This window comes from Gadus chalcogrammus, chromosome 3, assembly GCF_026213295.1.
Source record: "Gadus chalcogrammus isolate NIFS_2021 chromosome 3, NIFS_Gcha_1.0, whole genome shotgun sequence".
Classification (NCBI taxonomy): Eukaryota; Metazoa; Chordata; class Actinopteri; order Gadiformes; family Gadidae; genus Gadus; species Gadus chalcogrammus.
The window spans coordinates 6,758,820-6,783,232 of NC_079414.1; the positions used below are offsets into that span (position 1 = coordinate 6,758,820).

At 41.2% G+C, this 24,413-nt stretch overlaps 4 protein-coding genes across 4 annotated transcripts; 2 read left to right on the top strand and 2 right to left on the bottom strand.

Moving 5' to 3' along the window:
- Positions 1 to 368: 368 nt before the first annotated feature.
- Positions 369 to 10,263, bottom strand: hgsnat (heparan-alpha-glucosaminide N-acetyltransferase). Its single transcript, XM_056585671.1, has 18 exons — positions 9,820 to 10,263; positions 8,988 to 9,103; positions 8,692 to 8,828; positions 8,335 to 8,450; positions 8,069 to 8,138; positions 7,771 to 7,840; positions 7,299 to 7,402; positions 6,733 to 6,809; positions 6,617 to 6,647; positions 6,322 to 6,482; positions 5,242 to 5,357; positions 4,921 to 5,042; positions 4,449 to 4,575; positions 3,499 to 3,585; positions 3,320 to 3,397; positions 3,013 to 3,083; positions 2,476 to 2,588; positions 369 to 1,417 (listed from the first exon to the last, which is right to left on the bottom strand). Exons 1-18 carry the CDS (start codon positions 10,076 to 10,078, stop codon positions 1,236 to 1,238), a joined length of 2,037 nt encoding a protein of 678 aa, XP_056441646.1. The 5' UTR covers positions 10,079 to 10,263; the 3' UTR covers positions 369 to 1,235.
- Positions 10,258 to 12,628, top strand: LOC130379084 (dynactin subunit 6-like). The gene is made up of 7 exons (XM_056585675.1): positions 10,258 to 10,369; positions 10,575 to 10,639; positions 10,747 to 10,852; positions 10,978 to 11,066; positions 11,215 to 11,262; positions 11,358 to 11,500; positions 11,995 to 12,628. The coding sequence occupies exons 1-7, from the start codon at positions 10,341 to 10,343 to the stop codon at positions 12,085 to 12,087; spliced, it is 573 nt and encodes a 190-aa protein (XP_056441650.1). The 5' UTR covers positions 10,258 to 10,340; the 3' UTR covers positions 12,088 to 12,628.
- gtf2e2 (general transcription factor IIE, polypeptide 2, beta) lies at positions 12,587 to 23,093 on the bottom strand. Its single transcript, XM_056585674.1, has 8 exons — positions 22,971 to 23,093; positions 21,944 to 22,105; positions 16,005 to 16,096; positions 14,822 to 14,929; positions 14,453 to 14,635; positions 13,818 to 13,911; positions 13,371 to 13,486; positions 12,587 to 13,160 (listed from the first exon to the last, which is right to left on the bottom strand). The coding sequence occupies exons 2-8, from the start codon at positions 22,098 to 22,100 to the stop codon at positions 13,032 to 13,034; spliced, it is 879 nt and encodes a 292-aa protein (XP_056441649.1). The 5' UTR covers positions 22,101 to 22,105; positions 22,971 to 23,093; the 3' UTR covers positions 12,587 to 13,031.
- On the top strand, positions 17,279 to 20,006 carry smim18 (small integral membrane protein 18). Its single transcript, XM_056585676.1, has 2 exons — positions 17,279 to 17,426; positions 19,659 to 20,006. Exon 2 carries the CDS (start codon positions 19,665 to 19,667, stop codon positions 20,004 to 20,006), a length of 342 nt encoding a protein of 113 aa, XP_056441651.1. The 5' UTR covers positions 17,279 to 17,426; positions 19,659 to 19,664.
- Positions 23,094 to 24,413: the final 1,320 nt, after the last annotated feature.

Here is a 24,413-nt window from a genome sequence, read left to right on the forward strand (position 1 = left end):
TGGGAAAGTTCGAATGTCGCGCGAGAACAAAAAAACTCTCATAATAGACAATAATGAAAAATGGCCAAAGCTATCGCGAGATTCGGTGATACCCTTATAACCTGCCTGAGCTGCTTTCACAAGGTAGCATACTGTAATTCGATTCCCACGCCTTATTGAGCAATAAACCAACCACACATCCCCTACAGCAGAGAGCTAGAAAGCGCAACTTGGGGATAAGGATTAGTATGAACTGAGGCCAATATAATGGAGAATGTCTATTGCGCTTGACAAGAGATAAGAAAACAGATCATTGAGAAGTGACCCACTTATTCATGGGAAATATTCCTTGGCTCTACATCTCATAAGGTGATAGTAAATAAATAAACATTCAGACTCAAAGTACATGATAAAAGTAGTTGTCCTAAAAGGCACATTTTATGTATTTCTTAATGGTATAAACATGTTTATTTATGAATAATTATAATAATGTATTGCATTTATGTAGCACTTTTTTGCAAGTCACTCAGAGCACTACGTAGTGTGTGTGGAGGGGGATATGACACCTCATCCACTTGCATCTTCATGTAGCCAGCACAGAATGAGCTTAATCATTTAATTTTTCATTATAGAATCAATTGAATGTGTACAGTGTGTGCATTAATGATAGCATGTCAATCCATTGGAACACTTTTACAAACTAAAATGTTGTATTTGGAAGTATAATAGGCTATGGCAAAATAGTGAAAAGTTCCCGTATTTCTAATTGTGCAGTGGTAAAAAGTATGAAAAATATGATGCCTAAATACGAAATAAAAAAATAGTAATAAAACAAAAGGTAAAGCTCACTTGGCAAAAAAATTACAATGAATGGAATGAGAAAACACAATTTTAGACTAAAATATCAAACAGAAATGACCATTTGACCACCATGAAATGTTGTAGCGCTGCCTCTGCTGTCCAACAGGGACTTGTCTGTCACTCCTTGATGATCACACACAACATAGGCCAGTGTCATTGAAAAATATCTTCATTTAGTCTTGGTCTAGCTCTTTTCTAAAGTAAACATAACATATATAGATTTTATATACATACAGCGAAATTTATAAAAATTAATTCCATCTTTTGATTTTTAAGGAAGAAGTCCTTTGATTTTTCAATTGCAAGTCAGTAAATCTCACAGAAATCCAACATGTGGGAATCCTATCGGTTGTCCTTGACCTGTCTGCACAGCACTTTTTTTTGGCTTTAAATCTTTAAATCTTCCAGAAGACTCTTTTCTTGTACAGGAGGTAGGAGATGAAGACCCAACAGGAGGTAGCCACCAGGTTCTGGGCTAAGTGCTCGGCGTGAGACTGGCTGTCGGCCATGCGCCAGCGGAAGGGGAAGTACTGCTCGAACACTTCGTGGCCCACGTAGACCAGGATGGAGTTCATACCTGGAAGGGAGAGCAGACACAGGAGTGATATGTCAGGTGAGAGTAATGACGAGACTCAACAAGTACCGAAATACCTGAAACCAGTCTCAAAACAAGAGTCGCATATGATTTATTTAATGTGATCTGGCCCTAAGGCTTTCACAGAATATTATCATGTCATTAACAAGAATAGATAAAGAAAAATGAGTTTTGTAAACTGTGACCCAATTTAAATCAAAGCTGTAAATTGGCTCCATTAGCTCAAATTGACCAACGTACCTTATACTTTTTGGAATGAATAATGACTTTGGCTTAAATGAATAAACAATAAAGTATTTGTTGAATATGTTGGTCGTACACACATACTTGAGACTTAAGCCCATTCTCAGGCAGTATATTCATGAACAATAATATAAGCTAGGGATCGACCGATATATCGGTCGGCCGATATTATCGGCCGATATTCGCGTTTTTCACGTGTATCGGTATCGGCCGATACGCGGCTGATTTTCGCCGATATTTTTTTCGCCAAGTTTTTTTTTTTTTTTTTTTTACTTGTTCTACCTCACCTGTTTTTAATATTTGTTAAATATTGTTCATCTACTTGTTCTTACTTGTTCTACCTCACCTGTTTTTACTATTTGTTAAATATTGTTTTTTATATTGAAGTTCAATAAATGTTCCTTTTTTTAAATTGAGACTTGTAACATTTGTTATCAGTGTAATTTTTATGATTGAGGGAGCAAAAGCAGTATCGGCTCTAAATATCGGCTCAAGAAAATCGGTATCGGCGTATCGGCTAAGGCTGATGAAAAAATATCGGTATCGTATCGGCCCTAAAAAATCTGTATCGGTCGATCCCTAATATAAGCAGCTTTTACAATCATCTCCAGGGTACCGTGACATCAAACCAACCACTGTGGTAATAGATAAACATTAAATATGACACTAAATATCTAGTTTTTATAGTGAGACTTGTTCTCTTGGACAACATCACATGATGAACCAGCATCATCCATGCTTCTTCCCCTACGATGGAGAACGTCAACAGAAACTAGGAGGTAGAGGCTGTAGCTCACCGGGGTAGTGGAAGGGTGCTCCGCTCCACCAACTCTTCACATCCACGACGTAGTAGACAAGCAGCAACACCACAAAGGCCATGCAGGCCAGTGTAGTGACATAGGAAAGGGACCTGCATTACCAAGGACGGACGGATACACGGACACACATCGTAAAAATGTGCATCTAGAGAGGCCCGCTCTACATACTTTATGTCAAGAACAAACAAAAACCTAAAGTTGTAGAAGACGTTCTTGGAGACGACGAGGCAATAACACATTTCATAAATGGAGTCTTACTTTCGCTCAACATTTAACATGCAGACATTGTTGACAGTGTACATGACGGTGTACATGACAGTGTGTTATGTACATAACCCACGGATGATTGTGGTTTATATTAAACCACAATCATCCATGGTGATCAAAACGTCACCTCACTAATTAAATTGCAGACAAATTTAGTCTAAATTATGGTAAGAGCTGGTTAAATTTCATTCCGCCAAACTCAGACTCCGTGCCACGGAAACAACCAGTGAAAAAACAAGGTGCCCTTACCAGAGGTTCTTGTTGACAGGAATGAATCCTTGGTTTCTGGAACACTTGGTGAGGACTGCTGATAATATGCCCTGTATGAGACCAGCAGAATCTTTAACGAAGTCAAGAGACGTGTGCGGCCAGTATAGTGACATTAGCATACACATTTGACTCCCGGATTAGCCTACGCTTACTATCAGAGAAGGTACTTTGTGAAACTCGTAGTAATGCTTATCCACCTTGTCAGTCAAAAGAAACAATACTAGAGGATATTACTCAATGATCCTTTATCTAAACAAATGAAGGAACATCATAATCACAATCTTACCAATATGAGAGCCCATATGAGGAAACGGGTTATTATCTTGCTGTGCAGGTCTTTATAGTGCAAGAGGATTTTTCCTGCCTGGTAAACCCCATCCCGCCCGAAAACACACAAAATTAAAAACACATAATGAGTTTGTACTCAAGAATAGATCATCATAACATATGGTTAACACTACACACCTGTAATCCAAAGAAGGCCATGAGGACAGTGTTGATGCTACCAAGAATACCTTCAGGGTCGTACGCCGTGTGGGTCAGGTATATCACCTTGAATGAGATGAGAGAAGCCATCATTACATGGCACTAATTCAGAATTATGCATTTATATAACAACATAAATCAAGTAAATAATCGTCATTATAAAGGACCAAATGGAACTGCTCTGCAAAGCTGATGAGGTTGATAAGATGACAATCCTCAGAAGGAATTGAAAATCGAAATGGAAACCTTATGAACCGCATATTCTCTTCCAACCTGAAATCCTCTGTAATGGGCTAATCAATTAGCAGCTAATTTACACCTGGTCTGTGGTCACTTGCTTTGCCAAGTAGCTATTACAGTTATGAAAATGATATGGTAGGGTTGATATCGCTATCAAGCCTGCGATATAATGTTAGCTTGCAGTTTCTATCCGCTGTTGCCCCAAGACTATGGAACGCCCTCCCTGACCACCTGAAGGCCCCAAGGACTACAGCTGTTTTAAACAAAACCTTAAGACTTATCTTTTTAAAAAAAGCCTTTTGCTTATTTCTCTTCAACTGTATATTATATGTTTTAACAACCACTTTTTCTTTCTTTTAACTCTGTAGCACTTTGAGATTTTTGAATGTAAAGTGCTCTACAAATAAAATGTATTATTATCATTATCATTATTATTATTATTATTATTATTATTACTGTGCAACATCATGAAAAATACAAAATAAATAATTACTTAACATTTGGGGTAGAAAATGAAGACCTAATCTGACTCTCTTTCATACATAAGATACCACTTATAAAGAGTGGAGTCTTGAGAAGTGACAGAACGATTCACTAATGCCAGACGGAGCCTTCAAGCCTTAATGACCAAAAGAGGGTGTGTGATGCTGTCTTGTGTAATGTGTGCATTATGACTGCCAGTTCCTGACCCGTGAGGAGGGGTTCTGGTAGATGTGGTTGTTCCCCAGCAGCCAACGGTCTACGTATCCAGCCGCCCCACCAGTGCAGTTAGAGTACAGACCCATGTCCCCAATTCCACCGGGACCCAAATACCCCCTGCACACAGACAGACAGGCAGGCAAACACACAGACAGACTTAGGCAAACTTAAGGACTTGATGACAGCTACTGAGGGATGCATGTATTCTTACTCAAAACACTGATGTATGTTATAAAATCATCCTATTGACATACATATATAGTGAATAAAAACACACACACACACACACACACACACAGACACACACACACACACACACACACACACACACACACACACACACCTACACACACACACACACACACACACACACACACACACACACACACACACACACACACACACACACACACACACACACACACACACACACACACACACACACGAGTAGAGGCCACTCACGTGGGGCAGCCAGGGACAGGAAGAAGGAAGGTGATGCACAGCCAAACTGCTTCCAAGCAGAGCACGCAAATCCAGGCTGGCCAGTAGAGCAAGATATCACGAACAGGATACCACCAAACATCCTGGGAGAGGTAACAAGAACACATGACCCAAGAGAGGCTTATATGAAGTCAACAAAAATAATACCCGAGACTGAGAATAACGTGGGGAATAATGTGTACAAAAGTAATTCTGGGAATACTGGCAAAACCAGTGTGAAACCCTTATTGGTGCAGTTCTAATCATAGTAAAAACACAGGGTATTCGCAGGTTATGACTGACCACTAGGAGATTGTCGGTGTGAACTCTGGCCACCAGTAAATCCAGCATGGCTACCAGGAGGTAGGCGACGGCCAGCCGCTGCAGCACCCCTGGTATCCGCAGGCCGTCCCAGGACACTGCAGGGGAGGGGGAAATAAGCGCAAAGGGGGGGAAAGAGGTTATTTAGGCATACTTTGTATGGGCTGGGATTTTTAATAAATTAATTCAGTAAATAACCTACAAGCATGCTTACGAAGGTACCATGTTCTACTGATCCATTTTCCATGTGTTAATAATATAGGGAGTGACTACTCAAAATATTGAAACACCCATAGATAGACACTGTTGCACCAGATAAAACACAAACATGTTCTATGATCCTTCTGGGACAGCAATTGCCTCCACTACAGACAGCTCAGTGGCAGTGTTTGTGATTTGAGATCATACACTGAGAAAATTTAATCATGAGCCATACCAATTAATTTAAAATATATACTAGGCCCTGTTATCTTTTAACTGTATCATCTTTGGACTATTGTACTATAATAATATTAATTGTAATATTATTCAATAATATTCATACGGATATCATTTTTAGAACATTATTAGTGGTTGTTTATAGAAGGATCTGAAAATATATAGTTAGTTTATAAGTAGTCTCGGATACAGCCTTCATATGTTATAGCAGAACTTCTGGGGGAAGATAGTTCAGAAAAGTGAGGTGAGTGAGAATCGCCTCGTTTCCGGTTTTGTTATTCTACCGAATAGAGGAAGTGATTCTTTCTATCATTATAGTCTACACAGTGTGTTTTACTATGTACTAGTGCTGTTAAGAGTTTGCGTTCGCTGTCAATTGCCAATAATGCCCTGACAGATCCTTGTTCCAGCAACATGATTGTTCTTAACCAATATGAAGCGAAAGAAAGAGATGCAGTTCAATAACAATAGCAACTATAACAAGGCCACTAGACTAGTTTATTAGTCAATGGTGCTAAAAAGACTAAATCTGTAATTCAAAAATATGTAGTAACTCTATGAAACCACAAGTGTGCAGTGTCCTGATGAGGCTCATCGGTGTGTGCTTGTGTGTGTGCTGCTTACAGGGGCCCAGGCAGTAGTTGGGGTTGATGATTAGGACTCCTATGAGAAAGAGTTGCAGGCTCCTCCAAACTGATTTCAACAGCAGAGAACAGCGAGACCAGCCTGAACGAAGCAGGGAGTTCATGGACAAGGCTACGGACGTCCCCATTATAAATACAAACCTAGGGCCACGAAGGAGGGTAGAAATCATTTAAAAACAGAGTTAAAAATGGACAACAGATTTAGAAGGACACATTTTTTCAGTTTGATTATCTTTCTGAAAAGCTGAAAATTACTTAAATATGTATAAGCTTACCATGGAAACACCAGATCAGCAACAGTCAGACCTATAATGAAAAAATATAAACTCAATGCATCAAAGTGAAAGGAGAGGTACTGAGAGTGAAGCTAGTTAGTTCAACAATAACTTGCCATTCCAGCTCTCGTGTCTGAAGAACCAGTATCTCCCTCCGCCGTAGTTCACAAACACCATGACGACCAAGGACATCCTGGGTGAGCAGATACAACACAGCGTTGCTAAACAGCATTTGGTTCGGAATGTGAAGATGCATATGCAAACTAAGCCACAAACCACGCTTAAACTACTGCAGTACGTCCTATTCTCATTATAGCCCGCTGTTCTTGGAAAAACTGGCAAATCATAATTTGAAAAAATACCAAAATATTGGACAAATCCTGGGGTTTATTGAGCTGTAAGGTTGTATTCTTTATAGATAGATTTTTACATAGTTCAAGTAATTTTAGGGAAAAGGGTAAGGTGGAGTAGCTACAAATAAGTTACAGGTTATTACTATACCACTATTATTATTATATATTACATAAGTTACATACATCTAGAAAGATGATGGGAATACACGGCCAGCGCATTCCTTAATAATAACAGGATTGTCAGCAGATCATAACAATCATCATGTGATGTTAAACAATAATGGCAATCATCATTGGTGTGGTTTTTTGCATGTGGTAGACAAAGGCACCCTCTGAATGTGTCCAGAGATCGTAGCCTTCTGCTGAGGACACTTGGTGCAGGCAGGATGTTGTCGTTGCTCGACTCCACCAGCCGGCCTGGTGATCCCAGCTCCTGGAGAGCGAACAAGATTCATATGAGACGCAAGGCTCTTGGGCCGCATTTACACATGGAAATGCATGATTAAGCCGTTTAAAGCCTTTAGTCATGTGTGTCATGCACTTTTTCCATCCGAGTCATGCATGAAGAAATATGTAAGTTAGCCAGTGAACAATGGCAGGTTTACAGAAATGTCCCTCCGCCGTTTCATCGAATCCATGTTTGTGTGCTACTTAAACCATGGGTATAAAATAATGCAGCATTTTCATTCATTAATCCGTTGTCATCCTTAATTCCTTTACCCTTTGGGCTACCAGCCATCCAATCAAAGCAAGTACACTGATAACCAATCACCGACCACACGACATGCACAGACAACTCACCGAGTTGATGAGCCTCTCTGTTTCCATGGAATTGCTCAGCCTGTGAAGCAAACCCCTGACCACATCTAGCCTGGGAAAAAATAATTAAATGAGTTCCTTTGCCAATGCAACCAGCAACACAGTGTCTAAAGCACACTGGAACTAATGCAGTACTGAGAGGGGCCACAGAGTCTACTTAACATAGGCTAGTATAGGCTACATATGTAAAGTGTCACATGTTGCAATACTTTTACAGATGAAAACACCAGTCAGCAAATGTAATGCAAATAAATACTGTAATAGATGGATAATTAATTACTTTATTATTGCACCTCCAATGGCTAACAGCATGCTTAGTCCAGCCAACACGATGAATGCTATCAAGATTGCTGTGGAAAGAACAGATTTCAGAAAATCTACTTTCCAAATGTATATATTTCAGAACATAGACGTCACCAAATTTATAGTTAGTAAAATAAAATAAAATAAATGTCATACAGTGTCGCATCAATTGTAATACATCATATATCATAATCAGACAGCAGAATGCAGTGTGAATTTGAGGAATAAATAGACAAAACATACGCAGGTAACTGTTAACCGGGTCTGAGTGAGTGACCATGGAGCAGTTCACTGCTGAAACTGATTGGTTCTTCACCCAGAGGGAGTAGTTGCCGTGCTCCCCAAATGAGAATGGAACCCTGAGGAAGAGATGTCAGTCACGGTACCCAGCCATTAAAAACAACCTCTTGAGCAAATCCAATGTTATCGGAAATGTATTGAAAGACAATTGCTTCAAATAGTATACACATCAAACATTGAATGAAATAATTGATATGTGTTATTCTTGTTAATGTCATGCAAATTATTTAAATAAATAACCTTATAAGCATTTTATAACAAAAACCTTGGTGAACATGTATCTACATGTATTGAGCCCACCTGCAGAGCTCCACATTGGGATCTGAGTTGTTCAGCTGCAGGGTGATGCCATGCCGCGTACCCACTATAAAGTCTACAAAGCTGGACTTGCCAGGGCCCGGACCTGCAGGAACCAGCCCCAAGGTCTGGTACAAGCACTGACAGAGACCGACAATAGCAATGATTACACCAACATCAAGATCATCACTGACAGCATTAATACAAATATGTGATTGTCCATATATGTGTAATTAATCTCAGTCAAAAACAAATCTGTTCTTAGTCCTATATAGGGCGTTGAATGTGAATACGCCTACCTGATAACAGTGGTTGGACATCCAAGACACCACCAATTTGGTCTCCAACTCATTGTTGACCTTGAGGAATGCCTCATCCATTTTCAGCGACATTGATTTACGATGTGGAAGCGAAGCTGAATACATGGAAAGAACAGCACACTATGATAATCCGTTCAATTGACATCTGTTAGTTTACAGCTGGATAACTCCACTTGAAGATATCTCATGCAACCATCTTCATCAGACCACACCAAAGTGTGAATCCACTGTGTTTTCAAAAGACACAGACACAGTCTGGCTTAAATTCAGCTAGTTTGCTAGTTGCTAGTTTGTCTGTTGTATTAAAGAGGCAACCAATGGTGCAAGTTTTGAATGGCTGCTTTTTATATAGGAAGCTGAACCTACCTCATCGATCTAAGATGGTGAGGCATGTATTAGCTAGATCATCAAAACAAGAAAACTGAAAATAAGCTGTTAAGGCTAGGGGCTAGGCAGAAAGCTACTGTCAATAAACAGGCATGTGAAACAAGGGACCCGTGGTCACATGCTAGATCAATGGGCTTTGAAGAAGATTAACTATTCCTTTGGAGGGACATTCAAAGACGTAAGACTGAACATTCTCCACTTACTGCGCCCAATCATGCCAATCTTTCAATGTATGATTTAAGACTATTTGTGGTTTGTTTGTTTAGTGTTGTAAACATGACATTCCTGAGCGATTACTGTGAGACTTTTCAAAGTTGGGTCTATCTTTCACATGTCTGGAATAGGATTTCAGAGAGATGGATTTGGTCGCTACTAATGTTAGCAGAAGGAACAATACCAGTGATTTAGAAGGTGCGATACTTACATGAAGATATGTCAGCTGTTAGCGGAACCACACAGATGGCTACGACCAAGGCAATGAGTGGGATGAAACGCGACGCACGGTTCTGTGGTCGGGGCATCATCTTAACAACATCAGGTCTCTGATGGTCTGTTTCTCGGCTCTCTTTCTCGGAGCCCTTATTAGACTCCACTTTGGCCTTTTTTCTCCTTTTGTACATCAGCCTCTTCCGGTCCCTTCTTGTTTTGAAAGAGTAGTGGGAGAGAGAAGGTACAAAGTACATACAGGTCAAGGGTTTGTGTCTTAACTACACTTACACTCATTATGTGGTCAGTTTACACTTGTTCCAAAGAATAGTAGTAGTCGAATGAAATTATGTGAGAATATATGTTAACTATTCAATATATTTATACATATTTAAAATTTTCAGCAAATATTCGTGTGAACAGTTGCTTCAAAAGGGCTGAAGTCTAACGCATGCGCACAAGCTACGGTGTAGAGAAATATACATCGATATCCGAGTGCTCCTCCCTGAATCTTTCACTATGACAGATAAACAAAACATACAGAAAAGGTAACTTATTCTCCATAACTATCGCTACACTTATTCGTTGGAATACTTTTGACGGACTGAAAAGTCTGACATCGATAAACGTTTCTTTGGCTAAAGTAACCTTAAGTTAGCTCCACTAGCTAAGTGTGCAACGGTAGCATTAGCCAAAACTTTCATGGTCTTTCCACATAATCTAACCCCCACAATGTCTTTCTCTCTTCCATAGCGTCAAAATAGCTGCTGGAGCAGTTGTGTGTGTCGAAAGTGAAATCAGAGGAGATGTTACGATTGGTAATGGGCATTGTACCTTCATTTATTTTTGTGCTTATCTTGCTTTATGATCCCTACCACAATTTAAAAAATGAACCACAGTGAGATGTATTGTCTTGTGTCCGTAGGACCTAGGACAGTGGTCCACCCCAAAGCACGGATCATTGCTGAAGCCGGGCCCATCGTGATCGGGGAAGGGAACTTGATAGAGGAGCAGGCTCTGATTATTAATAGGTAATTTGTTGTATTTGTGTTGTCGACTTGTCTAGCCAGTATTGGTACGGTGCATGCATATCTTCATCCTTCTACATGCCCTTCGATCCTTACTTGTCCGTTTGATTTCCTTGGTCGTCCATTAGTTACCCAGAAAATATCACACCTGACTCTGAGGGAGTTGAACCAAAGACCATGACCATCGGTATTAACAATGTTTTCGAGGTTGGATGTGGTATCCTTTTATGTTATCATAGAGGGACCAAATCCTGGACCCAAAACCTTTTGAATTCACAATACCAATACATGTTTAGGTTGTGCAGCCTTCAAAAATTGTGAGTTATCCTAGATGAGTGAAGTTTACCTTAACCAATCACCCGTAGTATCTCAAGCCCTGAAAATTGGGGACAACAACGTCATCGAATCTAAAGGTGTGTAAAGTGGAAGGAAAAGTCAAATACAAATATTTGGATGTAATATTTGACATTTTGACATTGACTACATTTTCTTCTTTCCTGGTGTCTAGCTGACGTGGGTAGAAATGTTATCCTTACCAGTGGATGCATCATCGGTGCATTCTGCCAAGTTAACACCTGTGAGGTCATCCCTGATAACACGGTCCTCTATGGCTCTGGGTGTCTGAGGAGGGTTCAAACTGAGAGACCGCAGGTATCCCATCCTATTATCCTATGCATCTCCTTTTTAGATTCTTCACATTTGTGTGGATGTCTTAAGTCTTTAACGTCTACTTAATTAATACCCTGGGAAGTAATATAAAGACTTGCCACATATGGGTCTCCCCAGCGCTGTATGATCATTTGTGAAGTAAAGTCACTATGGAGACCCACACGGTTACCCGTGAGGATGGCTGAGGACAAATTACTGTACTTTTTAACCTCCTTCCATTGTCTAGTAATCAGTTATTTGAAGGGGCCCGCTATATGCATTTCCTTATGAAAACTGCAATGATACTGTGTGCATACCAAGTATGAGGCAACAAAGTGGATTTGAATGTTTGTTTATGCAGTGATTCAACACAAAAGTATCAGTGTTTTTCTTGAAACGCGCAAAAAAAGAATCGCCAATGTTTTGGGTTTCCATTTGTTTTGCAATGGATGTATGCGCTGTACGTCAACATTCTGTTCATATTGCCTCCTCTACAGCCCCAGACCCTCCAGTTGGACTTTTTGATGAAGATTCTGCCCAACTACCACCACTTAAAGAAAACCGTGAAGGCTAGCCAGAACCCTAGCTAAAACAAACTACTAGGAATGTCGGATCTATTTATAAAACTATAACAGGCTTCTTAAATTCCCCAAAGTGCAAATGTATATAGTACTGAAAATTCAGGCTGCTTTGGTAGTTGATGCTCTCCTTTGTTAATGCTATAACAAATATTTTCTACTTGTTTGACTAGAAATTTCTCTTCCAATGCCTTAGATTTTATATATCTAATTAAATGCTTAAAATTTGGTTTGGTTTTATTTCATAGAAATAAATTACTGCAGTTTAAGCTATGAAGAGGTTAACGAAAGTTAAAGCACATTTTCAAACAATTAAGATCCTATTTTTGAAGGGTAACGGTACAGCTTGAAGTGTTACATGTTGAATATATCCTGGGTTGTATGAGGGAGGTAAGTGGTGTTATTATTGGCTTCTTCAAACTGGTCATGCAGTAAAATGAAACATAAGCCCATATGAGCAGTTGCCTTTATCTGAAGCATACAAATTCAAAAATGAAACAAATGGTCAGTACTTAAGTGTAGTATGCAGCATACTTAAACTAGTTTTTACAACAAATTGGTCCCCGTGTCCTTTGAACATTTGACCTTTCTGAACTTTTGACTTTTCTAACCACTGCAGTGTCAACCACAATTCAACTCCATAGTATTCTGGTTTGTGTTTTTACTATCAAGTCATTGGAGTATCCCGATGAGGAAAGTAGTTATGCAGTAAGTCTTGTGTAAAGCTAACACAATCCAATCCTTTGAGTCCATTATCGACGATCATTGAAGCAATGATGGGATCGATAAGTGCAATCGGGAACTTTGATAATTCAAAATAAAGAATAAACTCAAAGTAACAATAAAACCACCAACCAACACTTTAGAACAATTCAACAGTCTGGGTTGTAGAGGCGCATAAGGCCAATATCCCTTGGGCTAAAGCTCCGGCCTTCTTGCTCTCTAGCCAGCCAGCGCTAGTTCTGTCCCTTCTTCACTGGCACACCCTCTGAGTAGTCCTCCAGCACTCCAGCCAAATGGTCGTTGTGAGTCTTGAAGCGATTCTTCTTCTGTCCACCGGGCTTTTTCCTCTTCTGCACTGGTAACTGGACATGGAAACCAAAGCACTTTATTGTCACATCCAAACACCCAAGTATAGGCACATAAATGCAATTGATTTAGACTCAAAGCTCAACTCAAATTTTATGTTATGTCATGGAGAAGTGCATCCATGTTATGGAGAGGCGAATTCATTGTCTAAAATATTTTATGGAGAGGAACAGCTATATGGTATGGTAGACAGAAGGAACACTGACCACTTTCTTTGGACCCGTCTCCTGCATTGAGGAGATGCCTTGTTTCTTCAGGTACTCCTCTATCTTCTCTTCATCGATTGAGTCCACGGGAACACTCCGCCACAGCTTCTGAAACTCTTGAGATGGACACAGGGAACAGGTGTGAATGCCATTGTGTAGAAGGATCATATACAGTCTGAGATTTTACCCCACACTTTGACATGTGCAAAGCACTTTAGACGGTAAGGTTTTCAGAAGTGCATGGTTGCATGATCTTCATTGTAAACAGGAAGACCTGCCCTTGGGAGATGGCCAAATGTTGGAGGAATGTGTATTGATCCTTCATGATTTCATTAGCTAGTGGTTGCAATGTATAGTACACTGACTTGCTATTTTGGGCAACAAACAAGGGGAAACTCGATTAACATTTATATAACAGTTGAGAAATAAAATCAAGCGGATGCTCACCTTCATCGACCAGGAACTGGCAGTGTTTGTCGTTGTAGAACAAGACCTTCTTCTTGTCTGGTCTGGTCACAAAGGTGATCATATCTCCCAATGTCTGAGGGACATCATTTATACATACTTTAATGAAAAGGGACCTCTTGTAGAACGTTTATAACATTCAGAGATTCAGACCATGTCGCCTGTGTGACGTCTGTCAGTTGGAAGTCAGTTTACGGGCATCGCTAGCAGAGAGTGGAAACAATCTGGAGGGGACTTCACACTAGTGAGTTGAATAGCGAGTCTGTTGGGTTTTTATTGCCAGTTGAAAAATAGAGTTACATTTAATAGTTTGATTTTCGTTGTTTGTTGTCAATGTAGAAAGGCTGTATAAAAATTATACAATAATGATACAAGATGGTTTATATATCTTCATATAAACATGAGATCATTTTGTAGAGGGGCACAATGGGTTTATCAGACTGGTTAGACAATTCTACCAGACTATTCATTCGTATTTTTTTAACAGACACAGCTACCAACTGCTCTGGGTTACCAGGCTGCCTGAACACAGCCGTATCTACTCTGAAGCCTATGCACCTGCCTTTGCTAAAGGCCGGATGCATGACGTGCATTATACACAAGGGGGCTCAGGGTACCTTTATGGCCTTGGCAGAGTTGGGGAGCCCCTCCTCCACATCGTCAAGCAGGATTCCTCCAAGGCCCAGCTGGTCGTGTTTGTCCAGCAGCCTAAGCAGGGCCTTCTTGTCCTTGAGGCTGTACTTGGGCTTGAAGGCGTACTTCCCGTCTCGCGAGTCGATCTTTGGGTTGTTGGCTAAGGCCTAGCATTGGCATAGGGAAACTGGGGGATGAGTCTCACAATCCAAGGTCATGGGTTGATTTCATTTTGTTGCAACCATTTTCTTGGTTTAAAATGACTGATAATTTCAACCTTTCCAACGCTATCCCTTTGTCATGTATGCTGTTTTGTCTTTGATGATTCATGACACGCACGTGCACGCACACACCTCAGACATGAGCCATTGTTTCTGCTTCATGCCAATGTCCAACAGCTTGGTTTCATCAAGGATTTCTTCCAGGGTGAGGAAGTGTGTGTCCCCCCTCTGATGCCTCGTCTAAGAGTGGACAGAAATAGACAGAAAAACAAGGGCAACATTAAAATCATGCATTTGGTTTTAGTGTTTAATGTGGTGGTTAAAAAGATTGGGCTGAAGGGTTGAAAAAAGATTGCATATAAAGTTAGAACATGACAGGTGTTCTAACTATCTTGACAGTATTTGAGTAACAGAGAAATGTGCAACCTTGGTTAGAAAGCATAACATTTTAAAAACTCAAATGGTGAGATATTTTCAAAAGGATTGGAAAGAGCATTTAGTAGTGTCAAAGTGAGAGCTGTAATCAAGGCAGGAGAGGATGAGTCAGCTAGGCAGTACGGTTCGGGGAGATCACTTCAAACAGAGCATCAGAGTGATACACAAGCTGTTATCATGCACCAAATGTTACAAAGAGGACAGGAGTGACTCATAGACTTGACACAACAAGAGAAAAGCATTTTGTTTTGATCCTAAAACACTGAAGATGACGGGATGTAAAAATGTCAGGCTGTAAAGACTAAAATAATAGATTTAGCATAACAAAATCATGTGCAATAAAAAGGTACTTTTTCGTAAGAATCAGTACGTCCTTTTCATTACTGGCCCCTTTGGCCACGCATTGAAGGAAGACGCAGGGATTTCTTTACATACACACCTTAGACATTGGTCTAATGCCAGTATTGAGCGAGACTTCAATGTGATCGAGACTTGCTTATGCACAATAACGAACACACCGGATCAAGCCAGGGATAAGCAACCCTTGTATTGGGATCCGTTTGATAAAGTTGTCAGATATTATCAAACACAAGCAAATCGGAGCATGTCAGTGACAAACCAAGCACTATTAGAAGACCCGCAATTATGGGATGTGCTGCCCCAAAGTGTTATATCGCGTCACGTTTCACAAATTGCAGCTTAACGTTCTTCCTCAATTCTGAACCGATGTCAAATATTGCTGTCCCCAAGCCCCCAACGTTTCCTTTAAGAGAACTGGAGCCATGGGATTTATTCAATTTAAAATCCTGCATATCCTGAACTTGAAAGACAATAAACAGATGATCAATTAAGTATACATTCAAAGCGTTAGAAGTATGACCTTCATGTAGTTGACGATCTTGGCCAGGCAGCCAAACTTGTACCCAGAACTTCCACTGAGGGCTTTGAGGTTAAAGCTGCCATTACTGGAATCTATAAAACAGAAGGGATCATACAAGAGGTTTAATATCGTCAAGTTGAATGTATAAAACAGAAGGGATTATACAAGAGGTTTAACATCTACAAGTTGCTGTTTGGTATTCATTAGGGGCAAGTATGTAGCAAATCAGTTTTCGAAATGATTTACATTTTGTCAACTTGGAATAACCGCTGGACCCGTTCTAGTGATGCAATGTGCAGATACAGATTTGAACATTAAGAAACTGAAGGCATGACAAATGCTAGAGTGAAATTGTAATGGCAAGTGGAATCGCACTGACAAGAATGAGAGCCTTGAGGCAAATTAAACATTGATTCATCTTTCCATGTCCTCGGTCCTCTATAGTAGGCAGTTTCCTCCACCTCGGAAAGATGATAAAGAAATGCTGTGGCTCCAATCCCTCCTGTTAGTTAGAAGGTTTTCCACAACAAGGCTTGACATTCCCATTATAATTGTCATTCCCTCTGGCTCCAGCTTACCTTCAGTTGTGTTTGTTTTTGGTCTCCGTGAAAAAGTTTCATTACAAAATTCAAAATATTGAAAATAATGCATTTTCAATGTGGTACATACTTCCACCCACAAATTAAATAACTTGGGGTTAAAACCTGTGGTCTTTAACACACATTTGCAGAAGAATGCATGCATTTATTAAAACATTTCAATGATTTTGAAGGTCAACCTGTGTCAGGACTTTACACATTCCCCCTAATTGTGTGTATAATGTAACTATTTTCAAATAAAAATGCAGTTTCTTGGAATAAGGGATGGATAAGAAGTCAAGTTATTATTGGGTATAGCAAATAACTATGTTTATATATTTTTCATTGTACAGACAGAACCACATGCAGACACAAACATACAGTGTGTACCAAAACAAGCCATCACAAGCCACTTCTGTCATCCTAGTGAACTCGCCACTGGAGTCCAAATCAAGATGCTGCCCTCCTGCAGACTATGTGCTTTGCCTCGGGCCAATCACACCTGCCGATTGGCACAGACTACTGAATGATTCATGTGTGTGTGGGCGGGAGCTTCTGTTGGCCATGTCGAGCTCAAGGGGCGGGACATGGGATTTGATTGAAGAGGCAGCTGGCTAATGATGCAGGAGCAGCTCTTAACCATAACCAATGATAGAGCAGGGAGCATCTGCTCCGTTAGGTTGAGACGCAGAGAGCTGCAAGGAGTGGCAGCGCGAGCCGAATAGTGCCTGAGAGCGCCTGAGAGCGGGAGGAGTGTGTCGGGGGCGAGCAGAAGAAAAGAGCAAAAGGTGGAGCAAACCAGAGGAGAGATCATCCTTTGTGAGAGAGAAGCACCGATACACAGGTGAGTCTGTGTATTAGGCGCACTGTCATTGTTGGCGTATTCGTATGTGATCAGTGTAAGCGGAATACATGAATGATTCAGGCTGAATTCAATCTGTGTGTAGACGTCATGCTTCTTACACAGCTCTTCTTACAAGTCACATCCTTTCCGATCATTAAATGAGCACAAGCCATCCTCACTCTATTACTCGACTTGGAAGAAGACTTAATGTAGTAGCATGTACTATATGTTTACATAATCCTACTCAAAATAACAAGCCTTGTCATCTGCGTTGAAGTGTGTCGTTTTTCCAGCAGGATGCTTGAGATCCAAGCTAAAATCAATACGGGGCTGACCAATGCATGAAGCCCAACACATAGCCATGTGTGTATAGTATGTGTGTGTGTGTGTGTAGAAGGGAAGTCCCCCTGTGCAGTCAGAATGACCTGCACTGCCATACCACCTTAAGTAGTAGAGCTGAGGTGGGACTTCACGAGGCCAGGGAGAGCAGATGCTGCAGATAGCCCCAATATGTCCTTGTGTTTTGATGCTCATCGGGAGAGCAGGGAGGGGGGGCTGATGGGGAACGGGGGAAAGCCTGGAGAGACATACTAGGTGGGTGGAAGGGAGCCTGTCGTCATGGTGCCGGGATAAATTCAATGATCAAAGCAGCCGCATGCGGGCGGGCGGGTGGCCGTACGCACGCACACACTTTAAGGTATGCATACATTTCTAATGCACATGCTGGAAATTAGCTAATGCTACAGGCAAACTCAATACAACAGGAAAAGCTAACCCACCTCACTAACTGGTCCTCCCCATCTTCCTTTTCCTGTTCGACCCACTCAAGCAAAGTGGGTCAGTTGACTACGCTAGTCACTTCTTCTGAAGTGTGTGTGTCGTCAACATGTTTCAGAGGCCAGGGCCAGTTTGAATGGTGGGAAATAAATATAACAATTAACGCAAGAATCACGATTCTCATCTTCTATGATTCTGAATCAATTTCCAATTTAAATTCCCCAAATTATTGTTGCTTCTATCCTTCTGTCATAGGCATCCCTGTCTGTTGTTTACATTATTTGATAGAGAGAAAGAGAAGAGAGAGGCCATGTAGCTTCTCCGCCGGCTGTGAAGAGGGTGTTGGAGTGGGGAGTGCGTCGGGTGGGTGGATGCGAGGACTCAAGGGGGGGCCACTCAGACAGGCTTGCTGCTTTCTCACTTCAAGCCTGTCCAGACCTCATTTCTTTCCGCCTGAGACAGTAGCATTGAATACAACATAAATAAATCTAGACACCTGACAATCATCGTTAAATTATCCTCAAGGGTTTTCATTGTATTTTCTTCTTGTGTACCTTTGCAGACGCAAGGTTTATGAAAACAATTCAGACAGCCAATCGCTGATGTGCAGCTACTCAGGACTATATACAAGCATGATTGGTGTACGTCTGAAGCCCTTTTGCTTTAGGATGCAGTACGATCTTGAGGAGGTGATTGTTCAATCTCTGCTTGAAGGCATGAACTCTTCAACAACAGGGGGGAAGAACGTCCTGTGATGTCACAGCAAAGTGGAGGAAGCTCCTGTCAAGGCTTTAGCTATGACATGAGCTGAGCTGGCCACCACAAAGGACTGCATGTTATAGAGCAGATCAGGACGTTTGCTCTGCAGCTAGCTTCATCCAACAAGACAGATTGACATTATGAAGGATAGGGAATGTGAGTTATATGTTCTTTAAGCGGTTATCGTGTCTCCTGCTGTGACGTGCGGTTTAAGTATCATACTATACAAACAACTAATATACGTAGAATTATTATTATTATTTTTAAATCCAGCCTATGGTATGATATGGCACGATATGCATTTGATCATAATTACAGTTGACTTATAAAGCAAAACTCTTGGGTGACATCTCTCTGAAAGTCCAACAGTTCCTTAAGCAAATTTGTGCGCGGTTACTTTTTGTTTGGTCCTGTCATGAATATAAAGTTAATCAATTCTACTAAAATCTCCCTTCACTGAAGAGATCCATTTACCTCACTCAAAGAAACTACCGAGCACCCCGTTGACAGTAATGGTGCCACTCTCATAACCGCTTTTACTTTGAATTTCCATCCTCCGGTGGCCGAACCACAAACACCTTCCCTCGAAGCTCCCAACACGCTCTACAGTTCCCTCATGCCGTGGCCTTCCAATTAAAAACAGGTCAAGTCGCAAACTCCCGACAAGTAACAACCTGCGCGCCTCTTCCCCTACAGACCGCCATGGCCAACAGCACCACCGTTTTCACCAGCACAGCCGCCAACGCCACGGCCCTACCCGGCGGCCTCTCGTGGCCGCCAGGGGTGGCCCTGCTCTCCCGGGTCTCCATGCAGGTGCAGGAGGTCTACCCCTTCCACGACGGCTGGAACGTGGCCTGCTTCGTCATCCTGCTGCTCTTCATCCTCACCGTCATCTCCCTGGCCGTGCTGGCCGTGCTCTACGAGCTGCTGGACTGTGGCTGCTGTGCCAAGGGCAAGACCCACCAGCAGCTCCGCGAGGAGAGCCCAGCCTCCTGCAGTGGCTGCCACTGCCCGGGCTACGTGTCCCAGACGGAGGTGGTGTAGGGCGAGGGAGAGGTGGAGGCGAGGAGGAGTCGGGGGTAGGGGGGGAAGGGGAGGTGGAGGCGGATGTAAGGCGGGCCGGAGGCAGGAGCTCTCAACCGTCCATTACTACAGCATTCAAGGCCGTCCCCAAAGGATATATGAAGCGGTTCGTAGTGCACTAAGAGCACGTCGCTGACATGGGGTAGAGCGCGATGCAATTAAATGGGCAAATGAGACAGAGACTGTAGTCAATGGATATAAAGAGTTGATGCCTATGTATTGTGCATGGTAATTTACAGATTGTTATCTCCCTCAGAAGAAAGCTAACGCTGCACCTCTGAACACCATGTCATGTCAGAATGTCAGACGCAAGCGCAGCCCCAAAGAGCTATTTTACCTTTACCGTAATAACAACTAAAGCCATCAAATTGGTGTACTTGAAATAGAAAATATTAATACAAAGACTCCACCTCGGTTGCTTTAACACAATGAATTAATTTTGTATTGATCAACAGCATTATTAAACATCCATTTCACAGGATGATAGAGAACTTTTACCACATGCTAAACATTCTTTAGATTTGGCAAATCTCCTGTCAAATGGGATCATTGTGTGTGTGTGTGTGTGTGTGTGTGTGTGTGTGTGTGTGTGTGTGTGTGTGTGTGTGTGTGTGTGTGTGTGTGTGTGTGTGTGTGTGTGTGTGTGTGTGTGTGTGTGTGTGTGTGTGTGTGTGTGTGTTCAGGGCTCCACACTGAAGCCCATTCTCTTCACTTATATGCAACTAAAAATAGAGATCTGCTCCCAAAATACAATTTAGGACGATTTTTTTGTGATAAAGTATATTTTGTACTTTTGTTTAATTTATTATTATTTACATTATTATAAAGAGACAAAAGTATTATAACTTTAGGGAATGGACCTTGCAGTGGGCAAATACATTCAATGACACAAACAGCTTGTGTGCCCCTTCTTTTCTTCATGTGCCCCTAACATTTTGAGACACTACAGAACACCTTGGGAAAAGGTATCCTTAGAGAACCCCTTTTGTGTTTAGGGGAAATCATTCAAGTGGCATCACTCTATGGACTGTATTGACAACAACCATGAACAACAGAAAACAGAAAAACAGAAATAATATATAATATAATTGTCTTAGGTGGATTTGTTTACTCCAGTATTCTCATTATTGACTTGCCAATGTGGTAAATACGTATTGATTTGCATCACTGTGTGCTGGCCAGTGAACCCATCTGCACAGTGATGCAAGTAGCTATCCTTTAAAGCACACTATGTGTTAATATGCCTTAACACAACATGTCCAATAAATGGTAAAATGATCACTTTGTAAATGATCACATTTTTTTCCCCTTCTTCCTAAATAATAAAAACACAATCCCATAATGTCCTAATAGTAAAACCTAAGTGGGCTGGATGAACATGGACTATATTATAATGGAAAAAAGCAACCCATTAGCATTGTAAACTCGTAAAGCAGAATGCACCAGTACCGAAAGAGGGTCACGCTTTGACGTACATGCACTAAATAGACAACATGGCTAAATCATATTCCCAAGACCACGACTTGATGTTATTTGGGCAGCAGAAAATATTTGTGTGATGTATGTACGTCATCATACATGATCTACCCTCTCCCATATAGGTCCTGGCTATTAAAGGCCATTAGCAATTCAATTAAGAGGTTCAGTAAATTGTAACACAATGAGCATAATAGCTCAATTGCATCCCCCTGCCGCGTAATGTACGCCTATTGAATACCAGAGACAAGTAGTATACAGAACTAGAGAATACTGAAACACATAAGTCTGCCACACCAGACTCACTCTCTTGAAGCCACAGAGCAAGACATATTCTGTCCAGGTGGATGAACAGCACCAGGAAATAGGCTGCACCAAAACAGAACAGAAAATAAATGAAGCTAGGAATGACATGTGCTTACCTCCACCTTGTTTTGAGCCCGATGAACCCTCTTTATCAGCTTTGGACTTCTTCTTCTTGTGTGAGCTGGACTCGGCGGCGTGTCTCTTCTCCACCGCCGGGGTGGAGAGAGCTCTCTTCTTGAAGAGCTCCCTCTCTCTCAACAGAGAAGGATCCATCTCGACTGTGAAAACACAAACACAATTCATAAGGTGAAAGTCTTTTCATTTAATCGATAATAACCCTAATGGATAACACTGCTCAGATATGAGATTAATACAGTGCTTACAACTTAATAACACACAAAACCTCACACCCCAATTATCAATACAAAATGAACTATGTTGAACAGCATGATCAAGTCAACCGTTTGGTCCAACTACTTGGACTTATGTCTATGAGAAGAGCTGTGACATAGCTCTGTGAAGGTTAGAACTGGCAGTATTTAGATTTGATAATGTTACTACATCGGACTAGTACCAGTTGTATGTAGAGTCAAGAGCTACATAAAAACTTAGGACTGGGAGTATTTCGATGGTGTATTAGTGTAATACTACATCAAACTAGTACCAGTTGTATTTTGAGCTACCTTGACCTGTACGTGAGAACCGTCAGTATTTCGATTGTGCATTATTGTAATATCACATCAGACTAGTACCAGTTGTATGTTGAGCTACCTTAATCTGTACATGTGAGAACTGGCAGTATTTAGATTGTGTATTAGTGTGATACTACATCAGACCAGTACCAGTTGTATGTAGAGCTAACTTGATCTGTACATGTGAGAAATGGCAGTATTTAGATTGTGTAATAGTAACAACACTAAGGTGAACAGGAGATCTAGGATCTACATAGACCCGTCCCTGGAGTCAGAAACACGCCTCTGACAGGGTTGAAACTAAAGGTTTGGACCCCAACGTTTCTAGCCACATTAGGCTTTATTGTGTCGCTTTCTCATGAAAACACCTGATCAAAGGAATAACAAAAGTTGTGACAGTGCTGGTGTCGGCATGCTAGCTGCGTGGAGTTAACTACCGTCCTTACATTACCTTGTGTGTGGATCACGCTCCGCTAGGCAAGAGAAACGTGGATACGCGATGCTTCTCCGTACAACTCAACGAAATGTTGGTTGAATCCGACAATCAGGTTCTTCTTCCTTCTCCTTCTTTTTCAGTATAATGGCTACGACGTTCAGCGTTAAGACGCATCACCGCCCCCTACTGGACCGGAATGGGGCCCAAAGTTCCCCAACAACAAAACAAATCCATTCAACCATCTTTATTAACCCTGTTTCTTTTAAAAACGTAAACAAGGTTTCAAATTGTCCTTCCTCAATGCTGATTATCAGGATCCAATACTCCCACTCCACATTTCTTTATTTCATTCTTTAACTTTTCTCTCAGTGTTTCTGTCGGCGACAGATGACCTGTTCTTCTCATAAGCCACACGTGTCCCCATTAAATGCATTGTTTTATGTAAAGCTGTATGTCCTGACCTCAATCTTGATAGGATTGTTTGTTTTGGGATTTTTTTGACTGTTGTTTGCATTCCTCCCACTTTTGCTTTATTTTATAAATGACGCCCTTGGTTCACTAGCTTCCCAATGCCTTTGGCTGTCATGATATGGTGCTGTACTATAGCTTTAGCTTCAGCTTTACTGGAATCAACCTCCACCATTCTGGTCTGTTTTAGCGCCTCTTTAGCTAGAGAGTTGGCCATTTCAGTCCCCTCAATGCCCCAGCAGGAATCAACAGAAACCGGACTGCTGTTTCTGTATGTCTCAATATTATGATTAGTGTTTCATATATTTCATAGTGTAATTCTGCTGCTTTGGGATGACATGGACTGCAATGATACCAGCGCTGATAACGAGTCTGAGCCTATCAACTTTTTTAGCTTACTTTGCTCTATCCACTGCGATGCAGCTAATAGCTAACTGTATACACTGTTAAGTGATCTGGTATTCTTTCCTTAATGTTTAGATGTAGAACTTGTTCAACAAAAGAAAACCCAGTATTTCGGAGTCACGGGGTAAGGTACTATGGAGCTGTATCTTTTCTCATGGTATCCTATTTATTTTGCCATTTTACTTACGGCCCAAACATAACACTCACCCTTCACTTTCCCACTCTCTCCCCAGCATGGACTAAGAGCCTTTACAGATGGATGATCTCCTTCCTTGTGGACTTGCCCAATAAGATAATAAATCAACATTAGTTGCTTGTATCTTAGGCCAAGTGGTATTTCTCCCATCTCCACTTGGACTGCTATGGATAAGTCTTAATGGCCCCACAGCATAATCTCAGTGCCTGATTTTGTATGACTTTCATCTTATTTAACAATATTTTTTCCGCTGACCTTTATACTACACTCCCACAATCAATCAAGCAAAGCAGTGCATCTTCCTCAAAGAACTTCTACTTGCTCCCCATTCAGATCCTGTCAGGCATTTCATTACATTTAGAACCGTCTTGCATATTTTCACCATCTTA